Source organism: Macrobrachium rosenbergii, chromosome 3 (genome assembly GCF_040412425.1).
Source record: "Macrobrachium rosenbergii isolate ZJJX-2024 chromosome 3, ASM4041242v1, whole genome shotgun sequence".
Classification (NCBI taxonomy): domain Eukaryota; kingdom Metazoa; phylum Arthropoda; class Malacostraca; order Decapoda; family Palaemonidae; genus Macrobrachium; species Macrobrachium rosenbergii.
Genome location: NC_089743.1, coordinates 5,276,042 through 5,297,888, shown reverse-complemented (window position 1 = coordinate 5,297,888; position 21,847 = coordinate 5,276,042). Strand labels below are relative to the sequence as shown.

At 39.7% G+C, this 21,847-nt stretch overlaps 1 protein-coding gene across 1 annotated transcript in view; it reads left to right on the top strand.

The window, feature by feature from the left end:
* The window catches only part of oxt (Xylosyltransferase oxt), a 242,815-nt gene that overhangs the window by 110,801 nt on the left and 110,167 nt on the right, over positions 1-21,847 (top strand). The window contains exon 5 of the mRNA XM_067126572.1: positions 6,994-7,147. Coding sequence (XP_066982673.1) covers positions 6,994-7,147 — 154 coding nt within the window. The remainder of the gene's footprint in view (positions 1-6,993; positions 7,148-21,847) is intronic.

Here is a 21,847-nt window from a genome sequence, read left to right as displayed (position 1 = left end):
TGTCCAGGACTTGACCCCCAAGAAGAACGGAACCTCACTTAAACTTTGGAGAGCTAAAGGCTTTCTCTTGTGGCCCTAGTACTGCTCGACCCTAGGTCTGTGGTAGTCTGTTTGGATTAGACGTCAGTCCTAACACATCTACTTAAGCAGGGAAGCTGGATCCAGCATTCCCTCTTGACCAATCAACAGAGTTTTTCCACTGTTGACAGATCAATCAAGTCTTCTAGTCATTTGATTTATTCAGGGACTAAGTGTCAAAGGATGTACTGGGCCATCAGAAGCTTGTCCTTCCCATCATGGCCTTTCTATCCCCTGAGTTGTGAGAATCTCTTTATTGTATGAAGCAAGCCACCCTTGGACCTGTTTACCTCTTCAAGGAACCTTCTACATGGTCGAGGAAGCGCTGAACAGTCTCAGGCCTAGTTTCTAGTTACTGGTGGACTCTTCAAGATCTTTCCCCCAAACTGTGTCTTCTCAGATAACCTAGCTTCAGAGATACTACCAGGGGGGTCTGCTCTTGCCCAGACAGGCGCCGGACTGTCTGTAGGATTGTCTTCCAAGAGTCTTCAAGACATGTTGCAGAGGCTATTACAAGATTCAGAAGTCACCCTTTCCCTCTGTCTCCCAGACTTAGTGGTCGTCCTCCAAAGCTGGTGTCTCGGACTCTTCATCTCTTCCTTTCAGACACCTCTGACCCTGCTGCAGATTACCTCTTTGTTTCTGAGAAGATCTAGGTTCTCTCGCTTTCCTTGAAAAGGTACCGCTCTATGCTTATCTCTGGTTAAGCATAGAGACCTGGGTCTTTCATCTTCTTCTCAAAGACCTCGCAAGCCTTTTATACACCCAGCTAGGGAGCAAGAGATGTGTTATTCTCATTTTTTCCTTTGATTTTACCCTAGAACGAGGATCCATCCAATACCTGGATCAGTTCTTTCTCCCTTAGAACTTAATGGACATCCTTGGCTTCCAGGAGCTCCATCTGGCTCCCGAATTCCTAACATGCCTGGTGTTCCAGCTCGCCTGACACCAGCTACAACCTGCACCAGCGCATGCTCCAAGCACCCAGGAGCGCTCACCAACTCTGAGGGAAAAGAGTGAACTCTCTGTCATATTGGAGTTTTTAGGTATTTACCTGAACAGGACTTGATAATCTAGAGGGCTTTCTTGTCCTTTGATGCTTGGTCAAGAACCTCTCACCCTTGGATTAAGATAGCATTGTCCTCCATCCTTAAGAGAATTTGGAAGTGATCAACAAGTTCTATCCCATCAGGACATGGCGATGACTTTGGTAGCCCCTTTTTGGCCACGAAGAGAGTGGTTCCTGGATCTCCTCAAGCTGTTAGTCGACTACCCCAGGCTCCTTCTACAGAAGCCAAAGCTTCTCAAACAACTACATTTCCACTAGTTTCATTGCAGCCTATCTGCTCTTGCCCTGACAGGGTTCAGACTGTCAGGAGACTAATCAGAGCAAAGGGTTTTTCAAAACCAGTTGTGGAACCAATTGCCAAAGTGTAGACGTCTGGCAGTCTTCTTCCAGAGTCTACCAAGCAAATTGGGCAGTATTCCACAGCTGGTGCAGAAGAAATAACATCTGTTCTGAAACTTCTGTAATGGACATCGCAGACTTCCTTCTTTTCCTGAGGACTAACAGAGGTTTGTCTTCTTTGACGATCAAGGGGTACAGAGCAGTGCTAGGCTCTGTTTTTCGGCACAGGGGCCTCGATCTGGGAACGAATCAGGATATCAGTGACTTGATCAAGTCATTCAACATGACCAAGGAGAGCAACTCTAATCCAGTAGCACAGAATTTGGACATCATCCTCAAATGGTTGTCAGGTCCTCCTTTTGAACTTCTTCGCACAATTTCCTTGAGGAGCTTAACAAGGAGAAAACTTTTTCTGGGCACCTTAGCTATGGTTAAGAGAGTCAGCGAGTTGCAAGCCATTGACAGAAGAGTCAGCTTTTCACAAGGAGACACGGTCTGCTCTTTTATGCTAGACTTCTCGGCCAAGAATGAGACTCCCTCTAAGCCATGGCCTCATTCTTTTACCATCAAGAATTTGATGGAAATTCTTGGACCAGAGGAGGAAGAGAGGACTCTTTGCCCCATTGAGTAAGCTCTGGTGCTTTGTGAAGGACCCCTCTATACCCCTTTCCAAGAACGCAATACAGTATTGTTCTTTTTGAGAGATGTCATCCTGGAATCACACTCAGAGATTTGAGAGGACCTTTTACCAGTTTTGAAAGTCAGAGCCCAGGAAATTAGAGCTGTTACCACCTTGTCTTTTCAACATACAGTAATGTGTTTGTCTGCAATTCTCCAGTCAACCTTTTGGAAATGTAAATCTGTGTTTGCGACATATTACTTATGTGAAATGGAGACTATTTCGAAAACTGTAGTACCCTGGATCCTTTGTCTGTAGCGGGCATTGTATTAGGGGAGGAAGAATAGGAGTCCGCAGCTGCATAACCTCCATTGATGCCTTGTAGCATTTGGAATACTCCTTTGCCACAAGACTCCCCACTGATGTAGGGGCGCTCCACAGCTTCACTGCCGCGCCACTATAGTTAAGATGAGCACCAACCAGAGCCAATATCAGTCTGCAGCAGCTCTCTTAACAGGTAAGCATTTTAACCAATGCTAGCCAGAATTTTTTGTCACAAATTCATTCTTTTTACTGAAATGTTTTGGGGTTATATATGTCCATGCATCCCACCTCCTGTCAATAGAGGATTCAGCTATGTAATTACTTGGTAAATTACATATATAAAAATGACATCTATATAATAAAATAAAGTTTTATATATACTTACCAAGTAATTACAAAATTAGAGCCCTCCCTCCTCCCCTCTCATGGACATTGAGGGCACAAACGAACTGAGCTCTTCAGCAGTGTTGTACCTATGCTTCCCTGGTAGTGGGCAGGGCCTTGTCACATACACTAAAACAGTCGAATGCTACTGCGAATTTCACATTTTGAGTTGCGGCGCGAGTTAGTAACATAGCTATGTAATTACTTGGTAAGTATATACTGTATAAAACTTTATTTTATTATAAAAATTAAATTTTTCTGTTTGTGGGCTTATAATTTGTGGTGTGTTTATTGAGCTTTTTCAATTGTCATCTTTCCTAAGGTTATTATTTTTATTACCCCTTCATGTATTCCTTACACTTGCCATATTTCATGCCATTTCATCTTGACCCAGTATGCCAATACTGTTTTACCTTGGTTGGTCTCTATTGGGTATAGGGAAAGGGAGGCAAAATTCTGTGTATTTGGTGCCATTTTAAATATGTCTAAGGAAATTAAATGTCTGTGTCCTTATCTAGCTGTTAAAAAGAGGTAGAGAAGAGAGTTCAGGCAAAAAGAGCACAGGAGAGAGCTAATTTCTAACCTCTTATAGGGAAAAGCTGTCAAAAACTTTTATGATGATCAAGGTGATGATTATTATTATAGTGTACACATACAGTTAAATATGACAATTGACATTACGGCGTTGGTTATCAGTAATACACCCGTGAGTGCAAGATGATAGATATTCTGGTTAAGCCACAAGATCATAATTGAAATCACAATCAAAGGGATGGTTGGCAGGCACCGTTACCCATTCCAAGGCTCTGTACTGGCCCGTGCTGACTCAAGCTGCTTCTCTTGAATCGTACCATATAATGCTGATTTTAAAAAAATCTTAGTGGTTGAAGATCTGATGATTACAGTTTCCCTGCAATCAGTTGAAGAATGGAAAGTTGCTCTTATACATAATTTAAGTTCTTTTTCCTGATAATTTTCCATTGCAAGAGGCCATTTGCTATATTGTGGTATGGGTGACCACCCCCTGCCCAGGTTCTTGAGTCCCCACAGGTATACATCTGGCCCCCCTCCTTTATCCACTAGATATTTCATGATGGATGCCTCACTTGCTCAGACATTGGGGAGCATGGGAAGTCAGTCACAGGAAAAGTAATCAAACCTCCTTATGGGCCTCACAGCTTATGTGCATATTTCACCATTTTTTACTGAATCATCTTTAAACATATTTTTCAAATCCATATTTTTTTATACTAATTTTAATAGGTTATGATATAAAATTTCTTTCTGTGTTCGTTATATATTCTAATGAAAATACCTGATACATAAAAAAAATCATATTGCATTATACTTACAGTCACCAGCAGTTAGATTTTCCGTTTCATTTGGGCCAGAATATGAGGATCAGGTTTAGAGGTTGTTTGCTCGAGGCTGGGGTATGGTGGTGGTACTTGCTTGTGGTACAGGGCTTGGTTGCTGTTTGTCATTTGACTTAACTGAGGGGGTTTACATGACCTTTCTTACAACATTTTTGTAAAAGTGTATATCCCCTTACTGAACTGATTCTGCAATTCTTCATTTTCAGTGGTCAGTTGTTGTATCATAGGTCTCATCTGATTGTCTACTGCTGTGTGTTCTTCCCTGTGATCTGCCATCACCTCTTCATGCATGGTGGCAGCATTGGTTTTTGGTTTCATATTCACACTGCCAGTAGAGGTGTATACATACACACTTTGTTTATTAATTGCTACCCCACACCTGACACCACTTTGACTTGAAGACATATTCTGGATAAGCCACAACCAGATCATAATTAAAATGTTGGCAGACACCCCAGTCACTTGTAGCAAGTCTGTGTACCAGCTCTTACTGGTTCTCTCAAGCCACTTCTTGGAACTTGTGGGCCATATACAGTACAGTAATGCTGATTCAACAAAATCTAGGTTTACTGTCATTAGTTGAAAGTCTCATGGTTACATTTTCCCTCCAGTCACTTTCAGGAACGGAATGTGCCTCTCACCATAATTCAAGTCTATTTTCCTGGTTCTATTCTGTTGAAGGGGTTGTTTACTATGGGTTGGTATAAGTCACATTAATATAAGAGAGGTTTGAACAGGAGGTTGAGTCCTTAGGGGCATTACTTACCATCCCAAAGCTGGTCAGAGGCACTTCATTCTGCATATCTTGACTGTACTAAAGAGCCAGTGTGAGAGATGGGTCCAGGGATGGATGATGGCAAGTCCTGCTCCTTGGGACATTACATACTTGTTGGAGGCTCATACAAAGGTACCATCATTTTACATACATTACTTATATAAGGGAGGGTCATTATTGAGATAGGCTGGGCTGCGGATAGGCAGTGGCAAGTCCTGTTCTTAAAGATGTTGTGTATTGCAAAGCTCAGACCAGTGCACCTTTGTTTTACATCTTATTTATAGGCATGCGGTTCCATTGGTGTTACAGAGAAAAAATATATGGTCACGCATTTATATAAATCGTATTATTATTAGTGTAACCAGACCAATGAGGAAAATTTTTAGGTAGTTAAAGGTTAGCTCATTGTATGTGTTCTTGAGTGAATTCTAAATCGTAGTACAGAAAATGTGAAAAGTTAAACAAACTAGTGGAAATCAAGCAAAGGGAATAGATGAAAAGGATACTGTATTTAGTATGAAGTGGGTTTAAGAAGCTAAGCATATCCACTATTTTACTGCAATATTCTGCTGCTAATTTATGAACTTGAAATTATCTAAGATAGTCAGTTTTTTGCAGTCCTCAGCTTTCAAGTTATGTACGTACTGTACTCTAAAATTTAATTCCGTGTTCAGGGAGAAGATTGTTTCAGAAGTCAAGTTGATTTTTGCTGCATTTCTCCACTTTTCCTTCAATATTCATTGTAAATTTCAGACAAAGTTGCTTTTCATTATGGGACATATGAATGTGATAGATTGAAGATTCTCACAGTGGATTGTAGCTTATCATCTGACTGTAAAGGGATATGGATTATTAGCTTAGTCTTTTGTCCTACTCATGTGAGTTGCTTTGACAAATGTGCACTGTATTCCTGTTTTAACTTTGATGGAAGTAGGTAGTTATATCTCCACAATATTAGGAGAGGTAACAGATCAGTCCTTGAACTGGTGACATCCAATATCCTTATGTGTAGAGTTTTTATATTTGTTTTTCTTGTCTCCTTCTTTAAGGTATGGTAGTTTGGTAGATATTGTTTTTATAGACTTGTAACAAAACAGTATATGTTAGCATTCCTTGGTCATCTGTTGTTTTTGTTGAATATTTAGCCTGGTTAGGGAAACATGTTTGAGACTAACTGTTTTTGCAACCATGAATATTTACAAATGCATTGTAGAGTAATAACATAGATAATCATTAGTGCATGTTTGAGGAATAAAAATTAGACCTCTGGCACTATAGCTTTTAATTATTTGTGTGCTTTTCTTTCAGTAGCTAATGTCATAACATATGCAATTGAGTGGTTGTAATTATTTTAGTAATTATTTTTGAGTGGTTTTATGACAGTAGAATGACTTTTGTTAGTTATATTGAACATTAAACCTTTGCTGAAACTGTTTGCACAAGTGCTATACTTTATTCTCATATTGAGCCAACATTTTTTGTTGCAACATTGCAAGCACTGAAAATCTTAGTCTCTACACAAGGCACATTTTTTTTATTATAATTATTTGAAGTAGAGCAATAGAATTCTAAGCATATTTGGACATCGGAAATAGAATGCTTTGTGATTAGTTTTTTAAAAGTGCTGTTTAAGTTTTTAAGTTTGGATAGTTGAAAATTGGCTTTTTATTTTGTTTTTATTTAGTTTTGTGGAAAGATTGGTTGAATATTATTCATAAAATGAGCAGGCTGATTAATATTTTATATTTACAGTATTTGTTTATTGTTTCTATTAAAGAGAAATTTATAGCAAACTCATTTCACTTTGTTAAGTTTTTAAATGTTTGGCTCATAGTTGTTCTATAGACTTTGGGGATTTATTTCGTATTATTTAAAACTGTAATTATGATGTGTTTACAATATATAATAGAAATTTTTGCAATAATGAGAAAAATTTCAGTAATATGGGATTATGGAGTAAACTTGGAGAGATTTTTATTTTAAGCATTTGGGTTATAATTTTGTGATATTATCAATAGTATCCTTTCAGGAAGGGTTCGGGGAAAGAGTATGGGCTGCTTTGTGGACAGCCGGGAAAAACGAATTCTTCGTGGTCATGCGGCACAGCTAAAACGTAATACTCCTAACATTTGTGCAGACATTTGTTATCAACGTGGATACATTTATGCTGGAGTACAGTATGGGTAAGGAAGTGTTAAAACCCTTGTTGTTGTTGTTTGTGTGATGTGGTACCTGTGTGGCGCCACAAGTCACCAGCACATCTGACTCAGTATGCCACTTAGGGAACTACTTTGCCTCACGTAGTTTTCGGACTCGCTAATCCTAGAAAGAAAATACTTTGATGGATAGGGAAGTAGGTATAGGAGTCAGTACGACCGATAAAAGCAAGTAATAATTTAGGAAATAACTTAGTTAGGAAATATAACAAAAAAGGTTCCTATACAAATACACTGACGTAGGGAATTATATAAAATGAAAAAGAACATCATCATTTAACCATTCTTAGCAGTACAAACTGCACAACTCAGCGGTGAACAGGCAAAGTTACAACTGTGAAGACAAGCCATTGCTGAAATAGCCCAAGAAAGATGTATTTATTTCAAAATAAGAAACCTGCCAGTGTACATTTACAGAACCACCTCTGTCCCATGGATAGATGAGGACAACTTAAGATTAATAATCACAGTTATAGAAGCTGTCGGTCACGAGTGAGAACTTTTATCCAGACCTGAGTGTAGCATTCCTCCCTCTGCATGAAAAGGAAGTAGCACAGTGGGTACTAGGAACTAGTCACTCACAAGGACCCAAAAGCAACCAAGAACTTTATTTTCCTTTTCCACATTGCCACTAATCTGAGGCACTGTCACAAACTGAATAGCCTACCTATCTCTGCCTACTTTCCCTTTTTTTTTTTTTTTACTAGTTACACTCTGCTTGCGGCAGAGTGCATTTTCCTCTTAATTACAATCAGTTGGACTCAGGTCAAGTGTTGATTCCTAGAAACGCACTGGCACCATAGTACCACCAAAGAAAAAAAAAAAAAAAAAGGAACACAGACGAAAAAAGTCCTTTTGTGACTACATAAGTCACACCAGTACATAGAGATACTGAGTGCCATCAGTGTGACCTTTACACAGCACACTCAACCACAGTGCCACCTTATTGAAAAGGTGCCACACCACTGAAGTGTCACCCAAATCTGAAGGACACTTCCTCACTGCCAAAGTTCGTCCAGTCAACCCAGATAAATGCCCTTACCCACCAGAATCATGGCTACAGATAATCACAGAGCCCTCATGGAGCTGGGGAAGGAGGCAGGTCTCATGGGATCCAACCTCACCAAGGGGGTCAAGGAACAGCTGGATGACTTGGCCAAGCAAGAGAAGGAAGAAAGACTGGAACGTTGGACTTATGAAGCTGAACAGAGGCAGCTGGAGGATGAAAGAGAGGAGTGGAGGAGACAGCATGAACTAGCACTCAAGGAAAGCGAGCAAGCTCTCAAAGAGAGTGAGCTAGCTCTCAAAGAAAAGGAGCTCGAGCTGGAGAAGGCTGAAGCTATGGCTATACAACAAGCCTCCAACCCCACACCTGCTGCACCAAATGCTCCGATCTCTAGCATTAATTCCCTCGTCCCCAGGTGGACTGAGGAAGAGCCAGAAGCATGGTTGGAGGAAGTAGAGGCACTCTTTGACAACTGTAACACCACCGGGCCTTAGTGATTGCCAAGCTCATGGAAGGAAAAGCTAAGGCAGCCCTTTGCTCACCGGAGAAGAGTCAGAGAGGCGACATGGTTGAAGTGCAAAGGGTCATAACAAAGGCCTACGAAATAACCCCGGAGAAATGAAGACAACGGTTCCGAGGTCTTGCCAAGGAAGCCGGCTGGTCCTGGACTGAATGGGCATGTCACAAGACCCAGTCTGGTACCCGCTGGTTCAACTCCTTGTCTTGCACTACGTTCAAGGACTTTTTCAATCGGACCATGCATGAGGACCTTTACCAATGCATGCCTGGCCCCTTGCTGTATATCTCAGTTATAAGCAGCCCACCACACTTATGGAAGCCTGGCGTATGGCCAATTCATGGGAAACATTTAACCAGTCCCACAGCACATCTCAGCGGTGCATAGTGCCACCTGGGTACCTCTCAGGCTTGACTCGCCCGAAGAACAAACTGCCTAGCAAGCCTATGTGCACCCACTGTAAGAGGTTGGGGCACACTGAAGCGGAGTGCTACTACAAGCTAGGCACTAGTAAGCAGCCTCTTACTAATAACCAGAACTCCTCTCCCTCTACATCCACTCAACCCTCCCCACCAGCAGTCACCGCAGGTCACTGAGCCCCTGCAAAGGGCCCGTGCTGATCCTGTGGTGCTGCCGGCCACTATAGTGCTGGACATCCAGCCTGTACAAATCATGTCCTGGTCACCAAGTTTGTCAACCTCATTAGCACTTCATTCTCTGTGGCTGGGCTGCAGAAGATACTTCACCCCAAGAGACTGGAGACCCAGTTCATCTCGGTGGCCCCCCTTAAGGGCTCTGGCCTGCCCGTGGCCCTTCTGGTCATGGTAGACACTGCAGCAGACATTAGCCTAATTTCCAGGGCCCAAGTGCCAGCCAGTGCCACGGTTGACAAGCAAACCCAGTGGGAGATGAAATGGATAGAGGGCCACACCACAACCGTTCCCACAGTCAGGCTCCAGGTCATGACACCTTGGGGCACACTACCCCACTGCCTTGGCGTGATGGGTGGAATTCAGCCTGGAGTAGATTTCCTGTTGGGTCAGGACCTCTTCTGGGGAAGCCCTTCCCCAACGCCACTTCGCAGCCACGCTACCTCCTCCTTGGAGGCCCAGACTGTATGAGCACCCTATCCAGGCACAGCCACATTGACTGGCGTGCCACCCCAAGAAGAAAAACCACCTTCCACCCACCGAAGTGGTCAGCTGAAGGGGTACACACAAAACAGTTCTCGTCTTAGTCCTCTCTCTCCACGAAAGGACGGCCAGCAACAAGGTCCTCCCCTTCCCCGAAGAGCCATTCAGGAGGAGCAGTACCGCTGTAGGACATGCAAGAGGACAGGCCACTCCACTAATTGGGAGGGCTGCCCAAATAAGCAATGCCCAGCGGACGGTCCCAAGCAAGACTCTCCGAGAGGCTTTGACCTCCAGCTGGGGCAGGAATCTCTGTCTCAGCCCAACTCAAGCCGTCCGCGAGGTATTGCACCTCCGGACCCCTTGTCAGGCATGTCTGACCCTCAATCGCTGCCAGTGCCAGCACTGAGCAGTGCCATACTCCGTCGTCTCGGCCGTTGAGCCACCACCCGACGAGGACCCTGTGCCAGAGCCAGATCATGAGGCAGATCCTCCTCTAGGAGATCCAGGATCCCTCACGGCACTAATCATAGCAACCTGTGCGCCCCCGGCACCTGGCACTTCTCCCTCACCAAATCCGTCCCCAGAGGATGAACCCGAGTGGACTAATTTGCTACACCTTCTCTGGAAGACCAGGAACTGGCCCCCCCCCTGGACGCAGAGGTCGAGATTGCTCTTGTTCTGGTTGTCGCAGCAGCCAGAGTTGGGAGCCCTCCTGTAGCCTCTGAGGTTACCCCGGACCTCGTGTCCGCTAGCCCTTCTGGCCTTTCCCCAGAGTCAGTGCCCTCATTACCTCCTAGGCCTGACATAGATAGGCCTTGGAGGAACCTGAAGAAGAAGAAGAAGGGGCAGAAGAGAGCTAAGTAGTTGCCAGAGCCATGAGCTCATCATGGCACTCGTGCCCTCTTGGCACAGTGCCTTTCCCTCTTAGATTGAGCCTGGCTCCTGCCCAAAGGAGGTAGCCAGTGTGATCTCTTATCATACTAACCAGCCTAGACCAGATTGAGTACATTGTAGCAGTAACCTTGTCACTTACACTTGACATCAAGCCGCAGTAACCACATAAGTACTGTACATTGTAATTGAAAAACCAGCCATCCTAACTATTGTGAAGAGCCACTGAGCTCCTGACATGCATGGCCTTACACCTCAGTGAGGCAAGCATTTATCATATGAGGCAAACCTCATGTACAGAGCAGTGATACAAATTGTAGTGCAAGACATTGTATACTTGTAACATTGTAACTTAGCTAGTTCATTGTCCTTTACATTGGTGCTACAGCCGTGTTTTAATATGTTAGGTCATAGGAGATACCATTGAATGTACCATTTGGCTAGGTCTGAACATCACGATTATAAGAGGTAGCACGTAAATAACCGTAAGCATCTTTAGGTGGTGTTAGGAGTCTGTAGAAGTAAGTGATTAAAAGCTCATATCCCTTTCTAGAGTCAGGTAGATCCTTAGCTAGTTAGATTGCAAGGGACAATTCTGTTCAGGGGAAAAGAGTAAAGTAATCGAGGCGAACAGCTTGCTTAGTACAGACCTTTATGCCCGAAAGGGAGTGAAGGCCTTTTTAAAGGGGGAGCTTTTATAAATTATGCTGTTCGACCTCTCGCCTTTGCTTTGGTAGGAATATAATCGAACCCAAAAGAAAAAAAGAGACAAAGACAAGACAGCACTGAGGAAAAGCTGTTTATTGTTTGTTGTGTTCAAAACAGCCAACCGTCTCAGCAGCTTATATGTTTAGCTTAGAGACCTATCCATCAGAAATGGTTTCACCAGGGTCACCTTTAATGAGCATGTCCCTAAGCATTACTTTTCTCTGAACTGTGTATCGGCGATGTTTTTTGTCATTTTTCAGACTGCCACAGGCATGAGGGCTGGACTTCCACAACAGGCCAAGCCCTCTGAGCAGGTAAGTCTGAGAATGACAACTATTCACCATCCCTCTGCTATTTCTGCCTCTGTATTTCCCTTTTCACTTTCCCCTTTCTCAGTCACTGACTAAAGATCTTGGTGAACCATACACCCGTTATGAAGTCGAGTATATGAAGTATAATTAGTGTTGCCTAGTGAGATTGCACAAAATATCCTTCATGGTGTTAGCATAATATTCTCCAATTAAGATATCCCCTTTGTAGTAATTAAGGATTAGGGAGAGGTCACTTATAGGTAATAGTCAGGCAAGCCTTGGATCCTGATCATACCATTGTTTGGAAGACGAATAGTCTTTAATTTGTTAGAATCTGCTTACGAGAGCGTTACTAGAGCTATCCGCTGTTGCGTCATACTCTAAAAGTAGGGGAAACATTACTGTGTCCAAATGGGACGAAATTGGGGAGCTGTTATTGGTCCCTGTAGATTCCCTCATTGTAACACTCATTATGTTGGACTGGTTGGGTGATCAATGGAGATATTTCATTTATTAGTTCAAGAATAAATCAAAATATTCAGTAACCTAGTTCCGAATGGCGTCCTAATCTAATTAAGTTATTTATTTGTCTTTTGGGGTAACTGTTTGCCTAAATTGATGGGGTTACATGGGTATTCAATATGGCAAGGCTGCATTAATCACAGTAATTAATAATGAAACTCATTCACTGAATGACCCTTAACAATATATATATATATATATATATATATATATATATATATATATATATATATATATATATATATATATATATATATATATATATACTGTATGTATGTATATATATATATATATATATATATATATATATATATATATATATATATATATATATATATATATATTATATATATATATATACTGTATGTATGTATATATATATATATATATATATATATATATATATATATATATATATATATATATATATATATATATATATATATATATATATATATATATATATATATATATATATATATATATATATATATATATATATATATATATATATATATACTGTATGTATGTGTATATATATATATATATATATATATATATATATATATATATATATATATATATATATATATATATATATATATATATATATATATATATATATATATATATATATATATATATATATATATATATATATATATATATATATATATATATATATATATATATATATATATATATATATATATATATATATATATATATATATATATATATATATATATATATATATATATATATATATATATATATATATATATATATATATATATATATATATATATATATATATATATATATATATGTACAATATACTGTATATATATATATATATATATATATATATATATATATATATATATATATATATATATATATATATATATATATATATATATATATATATATATATATATCTATTGCTGAAAAAAACCTAGTTACATCATCACCTTTTGATGACTGGGTATCTCCTTGTCACCCTGTTATTCTGTGTGTTGTGGCCCACTTGCGCCAACGTATTCTGTCATATATATACATAGTACATACATGTACTGTATATATATAAACATATACTGTATACATATACATATGCATAACTAATACAGTAAACCCCCCCGTATTCGCGTTCTCACAATTCGCGGACTCACGCATTCGCGGGTTTCTCTGTGGAACATATCTACCCACTATTTGCGGAAAATTCGCCCATTCATGGTATTTTTCACTGAGAAATATTCACTGATTACTGTATTTTCATATAATTTTCATGAATAAATGCTCTTATTGTGATAAAACTGTTAAAATACTCAGGTATAAGCATTTTTACAGGGTTTTTCTTGTGTTTAAACTATCAAAATGGGCCTTTGCTTTTGGTCCTCCATGGACAGAGTTAGATCGTGATCGCATAAGGACAGTTACATTAGGTCTATATCTTCACTAGGTCTAAATCTTGTGCTTGACCCCATTGTCCCATGGTTATTATAGCAATTTGTCCTAGCCAGATAACCAATCGTTATCCGTATTGAGTGCTGCCGTTGTGCCTGCAGCCATTGCTAGCAACCCTGAGTCTGTAATTAGGCTATTCTTGCCAGTTCTCTGCTTTTATCACCGTCGGTCCAGTTTTGTTTTTGACAAGGCCCCTGTTTCCGTGGCCAGGCTTTTGTGGTTTTTATGGACTGTTTTTCTGACTTAGGGTAAGAGTGCCAGATATTTGCATTTGCCCGTTAGTCCATCAGTTTCTACAAGGCGTCAAGTCTACATACAGTTCTGCATGTCTTTGGTCTGCGTGAAGTGTCGTTGAGGCTGTGCAAGGCGTTATCAAGTCCACACAAGGCGTCAGCATGTCCACATGACTGGTAGCAAGTCCACATGGTTGTTAGTGAGTCTGCACAAGGCATTAGCAAGTCCACATGGCCAGCAGAGAGTCTGCACAGGCGTCAGTGAGTCAGCACGAGTGTCACCGATTCAGCACGAGGCATTAGCCAGCCCGCACAGGTGTCAGTGAGTCTGCATGGGCGTCAGCAACTCTGCAAGTTTCTGTCAGATGGATTATGAGAACTTTGGTTTTGGGGCTACTTTTGTCCCTGAGGAAGAGGACTCTTATTGGCCTTGCTCTTCCAGACAGCATTCTCCTTTGCCTCCTATTCAGGAAGAGGAGTATTAGTCTATCCCCTCAGTTTTAAGGATCTAGTTCAGTTGTGCTTAGACAGATAACCTTCCTTTAAGCTATCAGTTTCTGCACTCGAGAGACTTGACTCAATGGCAAATGTTTTGCCAAAGGAGTCTCCTTTTTAAATGCCCTCTTTCTTGTCTCCCTTGCTGTCTGCTAGGAAGACTATGGTGTATCGAGCAGGGGATTGTTTCCCCCTCTTCTCCTGATTCAGCTATTATGGTCCATGTTTTTCCAGCCAAGAGAGGTGCAATTGTGTCTGCTAAGCCACATTTCTCAATTCAAGAGGCCGAGAATATTTATTAAATTTAGTTAATGCCATTGAAGCTATACCCTTTAGTGAATTGTGCCAGACACTGTTAACTGTGTTTGAAGGAGTTTGGTGGACTTCTTCCTGCTTAAACCGGGGTCCTTCGATAAGCCTAAGGGTTTTTGTTTCCTTAGCAAGGCTTTTTTGGATGTGATAGGTGAACTGGCTCATGTCAAGTTCACACGGAAGAGCAGCTTTACTCTTGGCTGGTTCCTTCAGTCTTCCTCCTTAGCAGACAGTGATTGGTTTCAGCTCATCCTTTTGGGAAGTAATAGACAACAAGCTATTCATTTCTATAGCTGCAGGGACAGGGGAGGAGACAGAGAAGACTGAAATAGTACTTTTCTCCACCAATCCCATGCCACTAAAGGGAAGTCTCCTTCTCTTCCTCTTACTATAAATGCACTTTGTGCAATTCTACCTCTTTCTCCTGGTCCAGGCTCAGGGAAGAAGAATCCTTTTGGCAGCAAGGATCCAGATTTCATTCTGCCAAAGGGGGATGTGCATTACCTCCACTAGTATCAAGATTCCTAAGTCTGATTAGCTCATCAAGCCCTCGTGTGCCTGTGGATGCAGGTTGGGCCACTTCACTCAAGTGTGGGAACACTCAGTTGTAGACATCCTGGTAAAGGAAGTTATTTTGGAAGGTTATTGCATTCCTTTCAGGAATTCACTGTCTCTTTAACCAGCTCTTAACCTTTCAGTCATACAGAACAACCTAGAAAAAAGACAGGTGTTAGTCAGGAAGTCCTTTTTCCATTAGAGAAGGCAGCATTAGTGGAAGTACCAGCTACTTTTGCTGGCCTTTTTACACAAGCTATTCCTAGTGCCAGGCAATGGGAGGTTGGAGGACAGTCCTAGACATATGCGGGCTCAACCTCTATGGCTAACTGTTCCCTGTTAGTCCATTTTGGTAGGGCAAGTAACCAATCTACCATCACCTGTTAGTGGTGGTGGAGTGGAAGACAAGCCTGACCCAAAGATAGATGATGCCAATTCAGTCACCACAGGTAAAGCTGAGTAATTCCTTTGAGTTTCTTCTTTGGGAGATTACTGTAATTTCTCTCAGCTATATGGTAATTTCATTTACAGCACAACAAGACTCAACAAAAATGGCGTAATTTTTATGTGAATGATATTGTCCCCACATGTTGAATTTGGGCTGTTTGTCATGTTCAGCTCATCTTAATGCATTGTCACACTATGGCTGGTCATTTGTCTTAATCTTGATGACCTCTCTAAGGTATGTCCATAGAGAGGTCATCAAGATTAAGACAAATGACCAGCCATCAGCATTTCATTTAACTTCTGCCTGGGATATGGAGCTGATATAGCATCTGAAATATTAAGTGCCTGACAAGCTTCAATAATGTGATCGCAATTGGTTCTAGATTTCAGCCAGACCGTTTTTCCAATGGTGACATTAGGCACACTGTATACTAATGACAGGTATGGCCATGTCAATGGCACAGTGATTGGGAGTGCCTGTATGCTTGCAAACCTTGGATTGACAATAGCTGGAACACCTGTGAATAAACATGAAGTCTAATCTACTACCAGAAATGTGTGGATTCCTCAGTTAGGTGGGCAAAATCAGAGGATACACAGAACTCATGAGCAGACTGGCCATCTTGATCTGTTGAATTTGAACAAAGCCACTTGCTGTAATTGGCACTGCAGTCTCTAGAAATGATGAAGCTTTTAAAAGTTTAAAATTAAGAATATAAAAAAATGCAAACATTATGCAGCAAGCAGCACTTATGAGTGGCAGTCCCAGCAATGCATGTAAAGCAGGCCACACACTATCAAACATGCATATCCAGCATGGCATATGATCATACAGTTAAACAATTTAAGAACGTATAACTTAGCTAGGTTGGAAGGATTGACTAAGTCTGACTAAGTCCATTTAAAATGTTTACACCAAATGTCTCTGATGTATACTGACATTTATTTGCACACCAGCTGCAGTTTGTAGCAGTGTACGATCAAACATGTTTGATAGTTTGTTTCCTGCCTAACATGCATGTATGTGCATGCACACATCTGCTTTTGGTTCTCTCTCTCAACACTCTGTCTCAAGAACAGTAGCTGTCAGTTACACTTCATTTACTGTTCAAAAATTTTGTTATTAAGCAGCAGTACGGTGACAAAAGGGGCACTTTCATCCCCAACAATTTGTCCAGTATGAAGGAGAAAAAAGAATAACCAAAGCGGCACGTGACCTAGAACTTTCACGTTCTCAACAATTCTTAAGGATCGAGGATGCATATGTGAAGCTGTAAAATGGTTTTTCTTCAGTGAACTTTATTGTAATTAAAAAGCAAAGGCAAGGGCCAGTCCATAAAGTGAAAGTTATTAATTGTGTGGATAGAAGACCAGATTAAAAGATGAACACCATTAAGCCTTATTACCATCCAGGCAAAGGCTAGAAGTCTGTTCCAGACCCACAAGGAACGTGCAGGTGATGACTATCAACGAAAATTCATTTCAAGTACTGGATGTTTCAAAAGGTTCAGAAGAAGATTCAATTTACATAAGGTTCAGGTGACAGGAGAGGCAATGTGAAAGTTTGTCAGTAGTTTTGATGAATTCATAAAAGAAAAAAAAAGATAAAAGGTTATAACATTTCCCATGCAAAAACTATGAATTAATAACCATTCTCAAAATAAATAAAAAAAAAGAACTCCAGCGTAAATAACAAACATATCAAGTGCGTGTGCTCCATGTGTGATACGCAAACATTGTAAAAATGTTGTTGAGGAAATGGAAATTGGTTGAGATTAAACTAAAGAGTAGTAATAGGTAAGTACTTTCCAAAAATGTACAGAATTACTATGGTGTAACATTCATCAGTCAACTGAACTAAGGTTAATCTGATTTTATTTTGGCCACAGTCACTACTGGCTTACCACCAAAGCATATGAAATGTACCTGAAAACACTGAGATGAATTGGAAAATCAGTCAGTGAAATGAAATATATCAACTGTGATAAAATATTCTCCTGTGTACTGTAAATATATATGTATAATACCCAGTTAAAACTAAAAAAAAAAAAGCTAAATGGTGTGTCTTTGCGTAGGATATCATACTTGACGAAATGCCACATGTAGATGTAAACATGGGATAAGTTACATACACAAGATTTCTGTGATATTACAAGGCGAAATGGGAGATCAACGATTACAAAGAAATAGAAGCTTAAGAATACCTTTTCAATACATTTCTTAAAAACAACATAATAAAAATCCTACAGCACAATTTGAATGACACAATACTCGCTAAGTATAATTCATGGTAAGAGAACTCAACAATGTAAAATGGCAAATGTATTGAATTCCTAGTAAATCAAATGAATATACTGTAATCATTATTGCAAAGAATGATAAGAAAGTTACTGTATAAAAATGTACTCATGGTGATAGAACCATGGTAGTCTGTACGTAAAAGGAGTTAAGCTGTCAGGTAGCCTATATATACCTGTAGACTGAATTGCAAACCGATTTATGTCAGCATTCGACATCTGACATGCAAGCAAGGATCTAACCTCGACACCTACCTGTACCATTTATTTTGCTTGTGCTTCATTAAAATTTAACTTAATTCTCATTGAAGGTTTCTTAATTTCCTTAACAAAGGCTGAAATGCTACGTTAAGATAACTAAGCAATTGGCTGAGGATGTCTCTCTCCCTGATACTTGTCATCTTGAACCTATTCTTACAAAATTTGCATTTTGCTCTAGTTATGTTAAGAAAATTTCTTGATAATATTAATAGCTGGGTTGGAGAGATTGTGATAGTTTCTTCCCTTTGCTTTTTAAAAAGGTTTCTAGTGTGTTGTCTCCCAAGTTTATAGATTCTATAGATTTTTATTTTGACATATCTTTTTAGATCAGTGCAAACTTAATAATACATTGCCTGCTCTGAAGAGTGGCATATCTGCAGACTGCAGTAATGACGGGCCAGTTTCTATTCCTCGTGCTCTCCAAAATTTCAGGAAAACTTATTTTTAAGCTGCTATGTGGAATCTAAAGGCTTGTTAGCTGATAGTCGATATGCATAAAGGAGGTAGTTAGGTACCTATGATGCTCTTTTAGATTTGACATGCCATTTGCAAGGGAACCTTGATAAGATGATTGTGGAGTAATTCAAGTAGATTTAGTGCTGCTTTCGATTTAGTAAATCACGAGGCACTTATAAACTTCAGAATCTTGTTGTTGGTGGATATGTTATAGGTTTACTTCAAGATTTCCTTACAGATAGGCAGCAGTGAGTTGCTGTTGATGAGATCTATAGCGAACCATGGCCTATTGTGTCTGGAGTTCCACAGGGTAGTGTACTTGGGCCAATATTATTTTTAGTGTATACAAATGATTTGGTTGTTGCCCTGGAAAACCACATTGTTCAGTATGCTGATGATGCAACTTTTGTGGGTATAGTAAAGTCTTCACATATGAGAATTGAAGCTGCCCATTGTCTCGATTGTGATATGAAACGGATTAGTTAGTGGTGTATGAGGCTGAGTTCCAGTCAAACAAAAACACTATTGATTATCAGATCTCATACAGATTGTTCACCCTTTCCTCCCCTTCAGGTGGATGGGACTCTGCTGAATGAGTCTGAAGCTTTAACTATTCTAGGTGTAATTTTTGACTTATCTTACTTTTGAGCAACATCTGATGAAAGTGTCAGCAGAATGAGTGCAACATGTTTTAGGACATTTTTCCTTCCTTTACTAGAATACTGTTCTTGTGTGGATTTCTGCTTCTTCAAGAGATTTATCTCTCTTAGATGGAGTGGTTCATGGTGGTAGGTTTCTGTTCCCTAACTTTAGTAGTTGTGACTTGGATCATCAACGGATGGTCTCGTATGTCAGTTCTTTGTAAGTTGTATTCTAACAGCGATCTTTCACATTGACAATTGAACCCTGATCCTCTTTCACTGCTGAGAGCAACCAGATTTGCTGTACAGCAGTACAAATATGCAGAAAATGTACCTTGCTGTTGAACTTCTCAGCTCCAAAGGTCCTTTTTTCCTCACAGACCATTGGACTGTGGAACAGTCTCCTTGAGGATGTTGTACAGTTGGAACTTCAAAATTTCAAGTGAAGATGCAATGCATTATTACTCTAAAATAATTCTCCTTGTATTTTGATAATTTACTTACATTTTTATTTATTCATTTATTACTTTGTTAATTTATTTTTCTTTTCTGATAACGGATCACTTCTTTTCTTATTACCTTCTGTTACCTCTTTCAAATGAACACCAAATTCTTGGGAAGCTTGAATTTCAATTCAGTGGCCCCTTTGGGCTTGTCCCATATGAATTGGGTTCATGATCTGAATAATAATAATAATAATAATAATAATAATAATAATAATAATAATAATAATAATAATAATACAGGCAGTCCCTGGTTAACCGCAGGGGTTCCATCCACGGCCGAGTGCTGCTAACTGAAAATCGGTGATAATAAATCTGGTTAACAATGCTAGCCAAGCGCCATAACACCAAAATGCTGTTAACCAATGCCACCAACAAGCGGGAACTGCCTGTAATAATAATTAATAATAATAATATTGACCAGAGACCCACTATATATACTGCCATGAGCGCCCTGTGTCTCCAGACTCATCCCAACGTCCAGAAGATGACTGTCGAGCTGGTTGAAACATGTTGACAGTAAAAGTACTAAAAATACAAGACAGACGTCAGAAAAGGAAGTAAGAAAAAATACCACCGAAAATACCATTGGGAAAATCTATAGATTTACATCCCAGGTTTCAGTAACCTGCTGTAATGCTTTAAAATAAAGAATTTCTGCTGTAAGAAATATGCAGTTTCATCCATCGAAATATGAACATTGGACAGTTATTGACTAATATAGATGTGCAGGAAAAGCAAATTATTAGAAGAATTGAGAAAACTCAGTATAAAATCAGTTCGCAAAATGCAGCCGTGATAATAATGATGATGATGATGATTAACAAATAATAATAATAATGCAGGTGGTGTTACCTTGTGAATGAAGATCTTTACCACTCCATGCATTTTTCACCTTACAGTAACTGAGACCAGTGCTGTACATACAGTACAGGGCTGTAATTTTAAGCATCTTCAAATGATCATTTCCTTATCATAGTCTACAGTGCTGTACAGCATCATACTATTGTATGGCAACTATCTGTAATATAAAATCATTATAAAGAGTTTCATGCAAATGAAAAATAAGCCATGCACTAATGCCAATAGACTTTTTTGTATCTTTCAAACTGTATTGTACTTAATTGTACTGTACATCGTAGCTTTATTACAAAATACAGAGTAAACAAACTTCACATTAAAAACATTACCCCATTATAGTACAGTATTAGGTGATGCCTAACTGCAGCTCATGTACAGTAAGTCATGAAGAAATACACAAATTTTTCTTCTACGTACTACACTAAAATGAATTTTATTCATTCTGTTCTCTTGTTTTTCACTGTACTTATTACAAAAGTGAGTACAATGCTATTGGAAGCCAGTAAATATTTCACATGTCATTATAACAAAACTAATAATTTTTTATCAGTTAGTACATCTGAGTATTATACATACGCATAATGCAGCAGGAAATGATGCAGGAGATCTTAGAATTAATAATTTTTTTCTTCTATTCCAGTACACTTTATTATGAAAAATTAGTAGATATTATGAAAGTCAAGTGCAAGTACAGTATATCAGTGACAATTTTGCAATACCATACTGTGGAAAAACCTATACTGTACAGGCAGTCCCCAGTTATCGGCGGGGGTTCCATTCTGACAGTGTGACGATAAGCGAATATCGGCGACAATAACTGGAGAGCGGCACCTCTGTTGGGTATGTATCAACGCCAGTACCCGATTATTGGCGCCAGTACCCAATTATTGGCGCCGACAAGCGGAAATCTCTGATTTTCATTGCTAGACAAGCCCCATAAAACTGGATCGCCGATAACCGAGCCCGCCGATAACCAGGGACTGCCTGTAATGTTTTAACGAAAATTTGCACAACATTCTAACCACACTTTGCTGGATGCTCTTCTTAGCAG